The sequence below is a fragment of the Cottoperca gobio genome, chromosome 24 (assembly GCF_900634415.1).
Source record: "Cottoperca gobio chromosome 24, fCotGob3.1, whole genome shotgun sequence".
Lineage (NCBI taxonomy): Eukaryota > Metazoa > Chordata > Actinopteri > Perciformes > Bovichtidae > Cottoperca > Cottoperca gobio.
The window spans coordinates 17,956,502-17,972,374 of record NC_041378.1 but is presented as its reverse complement, the minus strand read 5'-3'; the positions used below and the strand labels follow the sequence as shown (position 1 = coordinate 17,972,374).

The window sequence follows — 15,873 nt, the reverse complement described above, 5'->3', positions numbered from 1 at the left end:
GTTATCTCCTTTGTCAGTTGTCAAAGATGAGCCGACATTTTGTGCAACGCTGATATAAATACACCCATGAACAGTGTACACAGCCAAATAACCTTCCGAACACAAAATGTATTCTCTTCTTATTCATCCAAAGACACAAGCGTGGGCACAGTTAGAATGTCTGGGCCTATCTGCTCTGGGCCCTACTTAATTACTGTAATTTGTCGCACGCATCCTTATAATCATTGTCACTTTTTACAGATTAGCAACAGCATTGTTTTTTATTTATTTATTCACATATACAAATAATGAATAGATACTGATATTCTTATCGGGTTGATTCTTAGTCTTGAATAACTAACCGGAGAATGCTGGGGCTACAAACATCAAGCTTGTCCTCTGGGTGGCGCCAGAGGGGCGATCATTACCATTATGCGTTGTCATTAAAAGAAATTGTGAACGATATCACGATACCATCAGAATGAAATAGGTGTTGATTTTGTGATTATTCAATGAGAGCACTATTAAAAACAATGGTATTCCTTTAAGTGCTAGAACATCCTTAGTCCTGTGCCATATTACCCCAATGGTATACATTCTCTTTCCAAAATAGGACAGTTTATAATCAAATTGAATGGCTAGGCCTCCCAAAGACGAGGGGCTGCATAGGAAATGGTGGAGGAAGAGGACGCATAAGCTTCTCAGAGGGTCTGTGAACCTGTGCTGAGGCCAGGCTGAAAAAAAACAGGAGGCAGAGAAAAGGCTGGTGTGCTAACTAGTTAGCTTGTTGGCTAACAATACACACTGACCGAATGTGTTGCATATGGTATTCAGACTGGCTGAACAAAATCTTACCAAAGACTTGACGATCCATCCAGCTGTGATGGGCGCACCCGTTCTTACATCCAACACTTCTATCAGGAACTGCTTCTACAAGTGACTTTCCTCATAGAGAGACTACGAGCCTGTCACTTGCTTTCAACAAGACATGATACTGCGTGTCTATGCATGAGTGTTTGTCAAAGTCAGAGAGATATTCTACTTGACAATCCTGACTTTGACACTCAGCTGAAGCCTTTCATTACAAAATGGGGACATCCCACATTTGTTTTGACAGATAAAATGTAAAACTGAGACTGGGAAATGTAGCTAGGAGTTTTTTTTTATAGATAATCCCACCTCTTTTTCCAGTTGAAATGCATGTATTTCTCCATATGCAGTGCCGGTGACCGTAGTTATGATATTGCACATGTCGCCAGTCTCAAAACTCCACCCGAATGTATGAGGGCTTTAAGAATTTCCTGAGGCCTAGGGCAGCTGTCTTCACCAACTCATGTGGAAAGAGAATTTCATCAAGTCAATTGCAAAAATAAGACATTTTCTAATTTCATGCCTATCATTCCTGCCCTCAGGGTGAAAGGGCATCGGCAGAGTGCTGCTGAATACTGTAGTGAGCTCAGTTTATTTAAGATGAAGAAGAGGAGCCTTTGATGTTTCAGCTCAAGGGAAAGTGGTCTTTGAGCAGCTCGGCAATCAATGAAAGCAGTCCTTGAGTATGTAACATATCACTGCTGTTGTGTCAGATCCTTATATCTTGAAAATATAAATATTTTAGTAATTTTGCAACTAGGATTATATTTAAAGTAAGAATATAGAATAAAGGAAAATCATGTTTTAATACATGGTTCAGGCGATCAGTTCTTGGTAGCTAATGAGCAGCTAATGTGACTAAAGTGTAAACTGCTTGTTCACCACCTGCATGATTGTCTTGTTTGACCTCATTTTAGTTTGAGATTTCAGTAATTACTTTGAGATTAATGTTATTATAACTGTCATAACAGACATAAAACCCACATTTGTAATTAACTAGTTTTCTTTAACATGCATTTTCTTTAAATTATGTAATATATACTACTGGTGTCCATATACATTGTTTCATTTTTCTTTAACAAGATCTAAACTCCCTATATTATATCTACTCACGATTCAGTTTGACCAAACTGCACACATGCGAAACAATACGCCGTACAGTGTGATTCATAACTATGCATGCGTGTAGGTACACGTTGTAAATGGAGCACACGGTTACTTTTGGTGTGCTGCAGCAAACATCTATACACCTGAACACCAAAGGGCCTAGCACCAAGCAGCTACCTCTGGGGCTGAGCTGCCAAAAACTGCAGTTCATCGAATGGCTACTTGAGCCTGTCCCATTTTAAAATGCCCAACTGCACATCAGAAATAAGCATGTTTATTACACAATAAACATGTATAACCCCACCAGCTTAAATTAAATCAGGCTTAAAGTTACGCATTATTGGGGACGTGGCCGCTTTGAGTGACAGGTGGGTGCCGTCTCAGGTCGCTAGCCGCTTAATGTCTGATCTGCTGCGTCACCCGGGCCCATCACAACTCCACCTACGATGCCCATTTTTGGATTAGCCTGGAGTTAGACGGTGCCGTCCCGGCCAAGATGGCGACGCTGAACAGAAACCTATGGGTCCATATTTTATACAGTCTATGCCTGGAATGTATAAAAAACAAATATCAGATTAAAACAAACAACTAAAAAACTAAATGTTTAAGTAATAGGCCGTATACTGTATAATATATATGATAAAATTGAAATATAACTGATATGAACAACTGCTAAATTGCAACTAATAGAACAGCTGTTTCACAAATCACATTTCTGTTAAACTATAGTGCTATACCTCTTTTTCTTCAGTCGGATGACTTTCCAGTTACTCTTACAAGTAAGCAGAAATATGTAAAAGCGGGGCAGCTGAAATATTTAACTAAAGTCAAATGTCCCCTGGTGGAATAGTGATGAAAACACAATGAGTTCTCTTGTGCAACCTGAGTTTGCTGCACCACAACAAATATAACACCATTTACATACCTAAACGCACGCCGAGATATCTTTTTCAACTGACGCGCAGTTAGTTGATGTGGTGTTTGCCCCAACACCCCAAAGTACACGCATACACACACTTTAGCCGTCGCAGGTACTTGTGATGTGTGTTAGTTGACTGGATCATTTGACACCTAACAGGCACAAACACGCGTCCCCGGTATACACACCCAATGATGGAGGTGACAAACGTAAGTCCTCAAGGGGGGGGCAATATATAATAACAAACAGGGCGTCTGTGGAGGAATGTGTGCTGCTGTACTTACCGCACAGAAGGAAGAACATAAGGAAAGATAGACGATGATATGTGTGTCTGAATGAAGAGATAACTAAGTTTCATATATGTGCAACTTTACAGCAGAAAATAAACAGCCGGTTACAAAAAAGGTTTTTGCTCTCCAGAACTAATATCCCCGTTCATGACAACTGTGTTGTTGTTTGTGGCCAACCAGTCTAGTATTAGGTCAATTGTACCATGAACCATGTGGGTCTCTACTCCACGGCATATCAGAGGGATATGAATCATTTAAAGGTCGTAAAATATTTACAATTATTTTTTGCCAACTTAATTACAGTTGACTGATCTGAACGGATTTGAGACAGTAATTGGCGACTGGGTCTTTTTTTTATCTTGAGCAGGGGAGGAAAAGCTGGTACGGCTAAAAGGAACATCTAAGCTGCATTCAGATTGAAGGAGTGGACCCGAATGAGTTAGGTGTAGAGTAGCATTGTGTACTTGATGAGGGTGACTGGGAGATTGAGGAAGAAGAGAACCACATGTTTCCTGGTTGTCAAGGTAGCACCTGTACATCTGTTGTTCTCTTCTGCAGTCAGCTTGTTGCCTTTCCGTGCTCTAATATAGTTGCGTGTTTGCCAAAGTTTGAAGCTAGTAGTTCTAAATGTAAGTGGTTTCAGATGTGTATGCTGTTACTACTACTTCTGCTGATCATATTTTTTCATACAGTATTTCCTATGAGAAATCATTTGCATGGTGATGTACTGCTTGTATGCCCTTGTGAGGCCCATTTCATTCCATAGCGGTTAGGCATCATGTATGTTGTAAATATGGCACACGTATGACTAAGATAGATTGACAATCAACAATGGACTCCTTTGACAAGCTCTTTAAAGACTAACTAAAGGCTGAAAGGCAACCCTACCTGTCTCTGGTCTGTTCTGTGGGTATGTTACAACAGTCTGGTTGCACCAAAATTTAACCAGCGGAGCTGCTGTGCATAATTGTGGCTTGACCGAGCACAACATCATTGAACAGGTACCTCCTGCCTTCAGCTGGCTGAAAAGAGTCACCAGCATAAAGGTAACCTTCAGTGTAGCACGTCATGACAGACAGAGCTTTATTCCACCTGGCTGGCAATAACGCCATAACCAATGGTTTTAAAAATCAGCATTAGGATGTGGTAATCATGTTGCTGTCACAACAAATAACTAAGTTACACATATTACCAAATAGAAATGATCAAACACCAAACAGTTGAGTGATTAATCAGTGTCTCAAGGCCTACTCATAACTAAACATAACTTGGGTGTGACCATAACTGTGAACAGTGATAGTGAGTACACCTATAGATCACTGCAGCAAGGTGAGATGTTAAAACCACTGGACGTCAGCAAAACAAGATTTTCAGGGGGGGGGGGATAAGTTCTTTAAGTTAATTTTGACTTAACTGAGGTAACAGTGTTGACATTCTGTCAAAGACGTCAATGATATCTACGGAAAGTAGCACGCTAACTGACTGTCTTGTAATACCACTTGTTCCTCTAGAGGTGATAGTGAGTCACTGTAGTGCCAGTCTGACCTCAGTCCTGAGGAAGAAGAAGTAGAGCTGCACTGCAGGGCTTTCCAATAATACATCCATGGTATGTGTGTGTTTTCATAGTTTGTTTATTGGATTAAATCCAATATCGCAGAAACGAGAAAAATTACTTGCACCCTCGCCTCGTCACGTTACCGGGAGAAGAGCGTGGGCAGCTTCGAGTAGACAGACGGAGTTAGCAGTTAGCTCAAATTCAGCCAGAGCAATATCAAACCATGACTCTGCCCTCAGGTTATGTTGCTGCAGCTACACAAGTTAGACCCAACCCTCCACCAGCCCCCTGTGACTCCGGGTGCTGAGGTTTGTGCTGGCTGTAGTTGAGTTGCTGCAGCTGCTGCCGAGCCGACCGTTTTCCTCCCTACTTGGTGGTCTCCTAGCTGCGGGGGAATGAGACTAAGGTGAAGGTCATTTTCTCATTTGTGCCGCTTTGGATTTAGACCAACAAACAAACTATCAAAAGGTAACCTACGTGGGCCGTAGAGCCCCCGGTTACAGCACAAACATACAGATGGCTAATGTAAACTAGAGTATTCTACTCTAACGTATTTGTGCTGGTAGTTAGTAGTTGGCTCCAGGTTTCTGTCTGTTGTTTTTTCACTTATCAAAGAGGTATGGACCACGGTGCCACCTCAAGTGCCAGTCAGACTAATCAAAGACTTCAGTGAGGCAGTTAATCTATGTCTCATAGTTCACAGGCATCCTGCACTGTGGGAATCTGAGCAGCTACTCTGCAAGGTACACAACCCGGTGCGTGACAATCCAGCAGTCAGTGTGACCAGGGCGAGGTGAGGAGCGGAGAAATGAAGGCTCTGAATTGCCGGTGCTTGCTCAGCTGCACGTCGAACACACCACATGTTCTCATCTCTTTTTTTCTCTATTTATTTCCCTCATTAGTTGTGAGTGTTGCTCGGTGACCCGGTGTTCTTACCAAGTGTCTCTCGGAGTGGGCTTGTCTGAAAAGTCATATTTGAAAAGCTGTCCAGCCTCTTTTCAGCTGTGAGTGAGCGCACTTCGTAGCGGGTGGCCTCACTAATTGGACCTGAAGAGGTTGAGCCAGAGTTGAGGCGGTTCTGTGTGTCCTGAGCGTGGGCAGGAGCTCTCATTTACCATGTTGGATGGTGATTGGCTGTAAGAGGTCTGGGAGCTGTGTGCCTCGGCACAGAGGTAATGGAGGAAAAAAGAGCAAAGTGAAAGTGAACGAGCTCTCTTTCTGGAGAGGGTGGCGGTGGTTGAAAATACAGGTTGGATGGAGGAAAACATTTGACAATTTCACACAGGGATGTACAGATCTACTGTATAAAACAATATTTACTTTCATTCCTGGTAAACAGAGTAAGGGTTTCCCCGACTAATCATTTACATACTGGATCTGATTGGTCAAGTCTTGTCTACAACAAAGAAACATTGGCTGACAGAGTTGTATTTGTATTTGTTTGCTCATTCAACAAAAGTATCATGGTCTCCTTGTAAAGAAAGCATGCTAAGATGTTTAGATGTCTGGTGTAATTGTCAATATTGGTACAATGCTTCGACAATAATGAATGTCATTTTGGTCATGCTCATGAAGCTGTTTGAATTTGAAAATAAGAGAGAGAGAGAGAGAGAGAGAGAGAGAGAGAGAGAGAGAGAGAGAGAGAGAGAGAGAGACCACAAACAGCCCTATGTTGTTGTTATTTTGCCTTTCTGACGCTATCGCAAATATGCTGATCAAATTTGTATTTACAGTTAATATTAATTGGCTGATGTTTATACCAAAATTTGCTATATATCATGATTTATTGGGTTAATCCAAGCAATTATATGTGACATTTAGCAGTTGACTGTTCGGGATCATCCCTAAAACAAAGAAATTATAGTTTTAAAATGTTTTTTTTTTTTTTTTTTTTTTTTAATAGTTTTGACATGGAACAAGAAAAATGCTAGATTATAGATGTCCTTGGTTATTTATGTCACCTGAGTTTTATTATTATTATTATTATTATTATTATTGTTATTATTATTATTTAATAATCTAAAGATTTTTATTGTGAAATTTTAAACACATTTTTGTCATGCATTTTCTTTTAACTGTTATGTCTTCACATACATTCTGAGGCCACAGCTGTCCCCATGTCTGATGTTTATAGTTACTATAATTACAGATAACTACTTTACACATCTATTGCAAGGATAGTGGAAAATGCTTTTGTGGGGAGTATTATCGATCTCTCAGCAAAAAGGTGAATAGGCATATTTTCCTAAATGTAAAACTACGGCATTACAGGGACTACAAATTCAGTTAATTTTTTTTACATCCAAAACTAATTACACTGATGCAACATTTTCATCGAGGGGGTCTAAACGTGCTTTCATCTGCAATTAGCTGAGTTGAAATGAAAGCAGCAGCACCATGAGTTGTCATAAAAAGGTTAGTTTATTGATTCATTATTTTGAGGACTCCTGGGATTTCTGTGAGCCTTAACGGTAACAATGTCCCCGGTGTTCAGTGCTGAAACGAGTAGTAGATAACAATCTAATCGTTGAAGTAATTTCACAAGCAAAAACACCAAACATTTGCTTTACCTGGATTTTTAAACATGATGATGAGTTGCTGGTTAATATCTAAAAATAATAGTTCTTCTTAGGGTTTTGGGCTGTTCGTCGGACAAACAAACAATGTGAAGAAGTCACATTACGGTTCGGTACATCTTCATTGACATCCTTCATTTTTTATTTTCTACAGACTAAATGATTCCTTGATGAAATTCAAAAACAATTGAAGTTGCAATCAGTTGTAAAAACATAAATCAAAATTAAGCTATTAGTCTTTAATTTATCTACATTGTACAGTATATCCCTATCTATATTTGGATAGCTTTATAACAGTCTTTGTGCTAATTATGCAGATACAGCCAGGAGGCAATTAGCCAAGCTTAGCATAAATACTGGAAGCAGGAGGAAACAGCTAGTCTGGCTCTTTCTGAGGTTTAAAAATATGCCTACTAGTAATCATCCCAATGCATCATCTGGTTTGTTTCACCCAAACACAAACAAAAGTGTAACAACACCCTATTTCTGGTTTTAGGGAGACTTACGTGCTGTTACTATTTCTGCTTGGGTAATTTCCTCTTGTCGTTACTGTGAGGTTGTCGAGGCTCCAGGAAGTGTGCCTGGCCCCGATCACCAAGAAGAAGCACAGATACAGCGTGCAAAGCCCAGTGAACTTGCAGTTGTTTTGCAGTCTTTATGCTAAGCTAAGCTAATTATGGCTTCATGGCTCTAGCGTCATACTTAGGGCACGAACATGAAAGTGGTATCGTCTCAATCTGACTCATTTTGAGAAAACGAATAAGTTTGGCTATTCCTCTGGAGCTCTGTGCATGCTGTTTCTTTGTATGTGGCCCGAGTGTAATTTTGCTGACGCATTTAATGAAAACAGTGATAAGAGGGATTCTAGATGACGTCCAAGAGCGGAAAATTATGGATACTTTATGCAGGGGGAAATTAATCAATATAGTGTATTAAATATCATCATTTTCAGAGGCTTTTACTGTTCATAGTCATCATCTTTTGATATAAAATCCATAGTTTGGTACATCAACCAAGACTATGTGTCCCGAAGCTTATGGAATTTACTTTAAAAACTGGTGCTAATTTCTCACTGTCCTATTATTGCTTTCTCCATTTCCCTCTTTTTCACTCCTATCTCACAGGGTAGGTAATATACAATTCATTCATGCGGATATACTGGAGTTTGTAGGGTAAACTGGTGGCTCAGCAAACTAAGCTTCACATTTAAATTCTACATTTTTATGGAATTGAATCTGGGTCAGAGGTGTCACCTCAACTCTTCACCATAATAGTTCCTGTCACTCAATGCTGCATACTATCTATCAAAGGTGAAAAAAAGATGTTCTGAAACTGTCGTAGAATCTACATTTTTACTCTTGATGGCTTCAAACCTTCTAAAAACGAGGAGTTAACTCTGGTGTTGGTGCACAAAATCAGATTAACTTGTCACATTAAAATGCATTTTTTATTGGGACTGTCTCTATGGTAATTTCCGAGGTTGTAGTTTGCGGTGTTGTCATAGTTTAGTCCCAGTAACATACATATAATCATGTTAGATAAATGTATTTTTTACTTATGTACACATTCAGCATTCTAACATCCACAGTGTTGTGAGTTATGTCGGTGCGGCAGACATCATGGTTGCAGCTGTACAAAGTTTTCTAAAGTGCAGTGATGCAGTATCATGGTATACTTGTAGTGGCAGCCCCCCGGCAACACAGCCAGATTAACAGATCTCCAGTCCCAGCCAGGCACATTCCCAGATGGGTCCCTCTGTCAACACACACACACACACACACACACACACACACACACACACACACACACACACACACACACACACACACACACACACACACACACACACACACATATGTACTGTATAGTGAGCATGTTCACTGAATTCACTGAAGGGGTTACGGCAGTTGCCAGAAGTGAACAATGTAGGTTGTATATAATCTGCATTATGTATGTGTGTTTGCATTCTGTCCCAGCAACAAAACACTAACTGAGCTGTGAAATAAAATAAAAACAGATTCCACAGGAGGACTGTAAGGTCATGCCCGGACCTAGCAGGGTTTCGGTCATGATGGACGGAAAAATACATCCATTTTGTTTGTGACAGTAAACAATAAACAAAGCCACTCTCTGTATAGGTCAATGTAATTCAAAAGTGATAAAATATAACAAATTATAACACAGCCGTTCATAAAAAATTGACCTGACTGCTCACCAGACCTTGACTGAATAGTTTGTGGTCAGACCATAGGGATGAAACTGCAAACAAGGACTTTCTGCTCATTTTGTAAAAGCAGAAAGGAGTTTGGTAAGTCCAGTTCTCTTACTCTACAGCTGACCTTGAAGGGTGTAGAGACAGTCTTCCTGTGAAGTCCACCTCATGTTTTTTGTACTTAAAGAACTGTGGGTTTCCCATACACCCAGAACATGCCTTTCAAATGTTCAAGTATTGCACTTGTGCCAACAGTGTGCAGCTCCTTATTAATGACAGGACTATATTATGTTTTCCAAGGGACACAATCTTGATAACCAAATCTTCAACCCAATGTCCACTCGTCGTAGTTGCATTGTGTTTCAGCTCTTTTGCGGAGGCGGGTCTATTTTTGCAAGGGCAGCTTGTGTCTGTGAAGTTATTATATAGGTCATTTATCAGACGCTCTTATCCAGAGAGACTTACAGTGAACTAACTACAGGGACAGTCTCTCTGGGGCAGCTCAGGGTTAAGTACAGACCTGGGCATTGTACGGCCCGCGGGCCACATCCGGCCCTGTCCGGCCCGCGTGACGACAATCGTAAATTATAACATATGAAAAAGTATATATATATTTTTTAACAGCACCCTTTTCAAAATAAAAGCAATACCATTGTATTGCGTGCATGGTGTAAACAACTTTCTAACTGTGTTGCTATTATTTTGAAAAGGGTGCTGTTTTTCTTTATCTATGTACGCGCGCCGCGCGCGTGAACAGCTACAAGTAATGCTGGCCGGCTAGCCCTCAAAATGTCCGCTCACGGCAAAATAAGAAAGATTGATACGGAATGCCGCGTTTTCAAGAAGACATGGACTGCTAAGTATGTATTTACAGAAGTGAAAGGTAAAGCCGTGTGCTTAGTTTGTGGTGCGCAGGTCGCTGTGTTCATGGATTACAATTTGAGTCGCCGTTCAAGAACTTGTCTGATGAAGAGCGGGAAAAGGAGTGGGGTGCTTTGCTAGCTAAACTGCAAAACCAACAAGGACTTTTTACAAAACATTGCACATCCAGAGATGTAGCTGTCAAGACAAGTTATGTCTTATCCCACAAAATCGCTAGAAAAAGTTTATCAAGGAGTGTTTGGTGGATTCTGCAGAACTCATGCCCGGAGAAAAAGGAGGCATTTGAGAATGTGCCTTTGGAGGAAAATGAGACTGAACATTCTCAGCCACTTGCCAACACTGAAGGAAGCCACACCATCAGCTGATCACCTCCACAGGAACTCATCCATGTTAGAAGCACTGCATGGTGAGCTTTGGAGGCGATTTCAAGACTTTAAAACAGTTGAGAAGCTCATTGACCTGCAGTCTGACACACTTCTGTCAGAGCACTTTAGGTCAGTCTCACTGCCTGAGTTTTACTCTTCCCTGAAAGAGGAGAACTTTCCACACATGAGGAGACATGCTCAGAAGATTCTGCTCCTCTTTGGATCTACCTACATATGTGAACAGACATTCTCAGTGATGAAGTTCAACAAATCCAGATACAGATCCTCTATCACTGATGATCAGCTGTCCTACACATATCCACCTCAGACATTCAACCAGATCTCAGTGCACTTGTTCAAGCTCAAGACAGACTGGACTTTTCTCACTGAACAAGTGAAGTGAACTGAAAAACATCAAAAGCACTTATTGCTTTTTGTATAAAGTTGATTAATTGCTGATCTTTACATACTGTAAAACACCTTTTCAGTATTGGTCTGTGAAGATTAACATGTTAAAAATAAAATACTGATGTAATGATTGTTTTTACTGTTTATTACTTCTCTAGGAGTATTTTCCTATTTGACCCGCTCCATAATTTCATATATTTATTGGAAGAGAATATCCTTATTATTTAGATTACTAGTCGCAGCTAATCAAAATATATAATGTACTGCTTTTTACAATGGGAGAAAATTAATATTGAGCAGAATTAAGTTCAATTATTGTTGATTCGGCCCTCCAACACAGCTCGGGCTTCTCATGTGGCCGCTTGTAAAAATTAATTGCCCACCCCTGGTTAAGTATGTTGCTCAGGGGCACAATGGTGGCAGCACTGGTATTGAACTCATGACATTCTGGTTTGGAAGGCGTACTACCAGTCCACTAGGCTATCACCTCCCAGTTGCTCGTTGCTGGCTCTATCAATCTAACTACTTTGTACATTTTATACTACAAACTAGTTCTTCTGAATATGTGTTTCACTCGGCCAAGGCAGTCCATACAGATGTGGCGGCCGGGATTACTCAGAAACTTCACTACATTTGTCTTTTAATTTGTTGTCTTTTTTGCCTTTATTAGTGGAGCAAGGTATGGTCGACTATAGAGATACTCATGAACATCAGAGAAGGAAGCGTAAGGATTGGATAAAGTGCAGCGGACATTGAGATGATCCCTGCCCACAGTATTCCGAGCTTCCCGCCGGACCAAATGCCAAGTGGCCGCGAGGGAGGATAGCAATTTTCCCGCAATATTCTAGTGTGTAATTTCCCAAATTAAAGGTATGTGTCACTTGTCTTTGCTCAACTAAATAGTTTCAGACATGAAATGCTGATGATCAAAACTCGGCACCTTACATAAGACCAGCAGTTACATCTTACATGCTCCCGCGTAAATCCTCTATAACGTTGTAGTTTTTTGCGGACTTCAACAAGGCCACTTGGGGACGCAACGCTGTCTTCACATTTTTGTGTTCACATGTTGTCGTCAGTAAAGTTTTATGTACTTCTTAGTGCTCCCTGGTTGCTGGAGTGACTTGTCATGCATGTACCTCTATCTAAGTGCTGTCGACCAACATGCATTAGGGATTTGAACAAAAAGCGGACAGCGGATTTGTTTTTTTAATGAGCTTTTTGTCTATGTGGGGAGGGGAGAGTGTGTGTGTGTGTGTGTGTGTGTGTGTGTGTGTGTGTGTGTGTGTGTGTGTATTGTTCGCGGCCATGTTATGCATGCATGCTGCATTAAAGTGTGTGTGTGTGTATGTGCTGCTTCCCTGCAGTATGTGTCAAAGCAAATAGATATATTTAGGTTTTGTCTTAGCAGCAGTTTTCTTGTCTCCCGCTGTTAAAGAGATATTCAGTGAAAATGTGTTTTTCTGTTATTAGGAGGCATGTGGGTATCTGAATAATGCATCCTGAACATCACCTTGTTATGGCAGCGTATACAGTAATGTTCAAGGCCACGCAGTCCAGAATGTCACGGTAATGCGTCGCCCTGCACACTGTTAAATATACATGAGTAGTGAAGTGGCTTTCTTTGTGAATAACATTAATAACAGCGATGAAAAGCAGATTTCACTAGACTAAGACATTATTCAGGTGTTCACGGTGATTTGCATGCCAAGCAATTTCAACTGCACAGGCTGTTTGGCCGAAGACCCGTGCAGGTTGGCAAGCCAGGCTTTATTGGTTGCATACCAACTCTTGTGGTAGCCAAAGTCCTCAAAAGCAATGGCTGCAAACTGCCATACAACGTAGAGAGGAAGAAGCGATGTTGAGGCTTTGACAGTGCTGGTTGCATCAGGAGTCCTGGGGGGCCTGAATACAGCCTCATAAGCAAGAGAATAAGATAAAGCAAATGGTGGAATTTTGCGTGTGATGACATTTTGGACAGATGGATGTAAACTGCAACTTGACTGCTTGGTGGAGGCACACAACCGTGATGCGTTGATTATAGTTTTCTGATGAATTTGAGCTTTTTGTAGATGGCACTTTTTTCTCTGTTCAGATATGAGTGCTGTATCCCCCTGATTGCATCGTTCCAGACACAGAGCCAAGTTTGGCTTGAAACATCATATTCTTTCAATTTAAAAAAAGGAACAGATTACACGTCCTTTTTGGAGATATAAATCATAGTTAAAGTTGGACTCAGCATTTTACACTTATACCTACTCACTCATTTCTTCTTCCTTTATTCTAAAGAGACTTTTGCTACTGGTAGGAATGTAAAGCTAGATATTTGGTGATGGAGCAAATGTAAAGGTTTCATGAACTGATTTCAATCTGAATGTCTGTAATATAGTGGACGATGTCTTGTCAAATAAAAGTCCTAACACATGCAGTGAATTAGATCTAGTGAAGACATAATACATATTTCATATAGAGGTAAATGTGGTGCATTATAAGCAGCATATGCAGCTAGTTATTAAACTCTCTTATGTCAGACAAATATTCTTATCTACATTTCTTGCATCTCCCTCAGCACATCAAAAACTTTTTATTTTTCCTCTAATGCATGCTTTTCTTTAAAAGTGTAGTGTAGATGGTGTTTCAATATGTCATTGCTTAAACATCCTTTATGGAAATAAATGACTATCCAGGAATCTCACTGTCTTTACTCGGGGAAATAATTGGGCCGTAATAGTACTCATCGCGCAGGTAGAAAAAGGAACTCAGTGTTTCCCCTAGGTTTACTGCCTTGGAGGTGAGTTTCATACTGCGCAGGGGGACCAGACAAGGATTCCGACTCTCGCCAATGATGTATCGCTGCTGCAATACATCAAAATGTTAACATCACAGGAATCCAAATCCTAACCACACACCGCAAAATAATGTTTTATGCAGACAACCTGTTTATCTACAAGGCCCATCAAACTCTGTGCAAGAAGTCATTAAGCTCAGACTCTACTATCAAGTGGATACAATCATACATTTGAATGTGTTGATTTTAGGGTCGATGGACTCCCGTGAACAATAAGCTGTTGACTGCTAAACATTATGAGAGGGACAGCCTTATCAGCTAACAAGGTTTTTTATTTTTTATTTTGTTATAGACCAACAAAGATTTCAGACTGGGGCCATGAATCATCACTAATCCAACGGCAGTCCTACGGGAAGGCAAGGGAGGACAGTGCACCCATAATATTAAGCCTGGAGCCCCTCTTAAAATAACTGTGGCTAATATTTTGGTATATTTTTCACCCAACAATTATCCCCAAAGAGGGGAAATTGTTATTATTCATGGCCAGTGTGTTGGTACCCCTAACATCACATGTGGATACAGCCTGGGGCCTGGACTGCCTTGTTTGCTTTTAATTATCTATAAATTGACTGCAAACTTTGAGGGCCTATTTCTCAAAATCATGGCTCGATAACAATCATTAGACATCCTTCACACCTTCACAATGAATCTTACTGCGCACCCCAAATACAAACAGACGCACACAGGCACAAACATTTTTTCTGAAATTGCGCATGCCCTCTCAGACACACAGATGAACGCACAGTTCCACCTGAGCGCTCACCTCCACACCTGGGTGACGGGTGATTTAAAAGCATTTTTTAGTTGCTCAGTGGTGCAGATGATCCACCGGAATTACTCTAAAACCCTTGATTTTGTTGAGGGGGGGGGGGGGGGGTTACAGCAGGAGGACAGAAGCAGACGCTCAAAGGGCATCGACCTGGGCTTAATCTATTTTTTCTAATTGTTTCACCAATTGGACACATTTTGTGTACTTAGAAGGGAACTTCCCTTCCAGTTTGCTCATATCCGCACACTTTGTATTCTACCTTGGCCCCAGGGGAGCTCTCTGCTGTCTCCTCCTCCTCAGCTGTAGCCCCTCTGATCCTGGATGATAATGAAGCCCTGCCTCAGAATGTCACCTTTGACCCTTACCCTCCAGCGTCTTACCTTTCTCCCCCCAAATTTGCAGGGGATGATGTGTCAAATGTGATGTGTCAAATGTGATGTGCTCCAGTAATGAGTACTTTTCCCTTGCAAGATGTATACAGGTTTCCTGTGTCACCCCTGTGGTGTAAAATAATAGTCCTTAGCATGTTTAATGTTCTACCTACGTGCTATCCTGCTGTACGTCTAACCTTTGCTCAGTACTTGTTGTTCTTCCCATCTTCCCGGGCATGATAATCTGGCCTTTCTATTTTCTCACACACATACACGCAAGCACACTCACAAGGTTAACCTCGACTCATTACCAACACAGAGGCAGGGATTATGACATGAATCCTTAATTTAGGGGAAATTAGAATATACATCATAAAAAATGTGAGTATTTTCTAGCATTATTCTTGTGCATTAGAGGTGCGCCACCTTGACACAAAATCCATCTGTTATGAATATTGTGTTCTTCAGTGGTACAGCTACTGTACTGTGGACCAATATGTGGTCATGGAAACACAATGCACTTTTCAGTGAAGCGGAAGCAAATGTGTTCATGCATTGTTTTCGCTTGTATCACAATGTTCAATGAAGCGTATGTGTTTGCCAATGGACCAGATTAGATTTAAAATGTACGCCGCAGTTGGCATTTCTAGGTTGGGAGGAAAAATTAATTTGGTTTGACTGATAAAAAACAACATTATTACAGTAACACAAGAAGGTTTTTG

At 40.8% G+C, this 15,873-nt stretch overlaps 1 protein-coding gene across 1 annotated transcript in view; it reads left to right on the top strand.

Moving 5' to 3' along the window:
* Nucleotides 1-14,341, top strand: part of cnih3 (cornichon family AMPA receptor auxiliary protein 3) — a 58,975-nt gene extending 44,634 nt beyond the window's left edge. Inside the window, exon 4 of the mRNA XM_029425643.1 lies at nucleotides 14,304-14,341. Coding sequence (XP_029281503.1) covers nucleotides 14,304-14,333 — 30 coding nt within the window. The 3' untranslated portion in view covers nucleotides 14,334-14,341. The remainder of the gene's footprint in view (nucleotides 1-14,303) is intronic.
* Nucleotides 14,342-15,873: the final 1,532 nt, after the last annotated feature.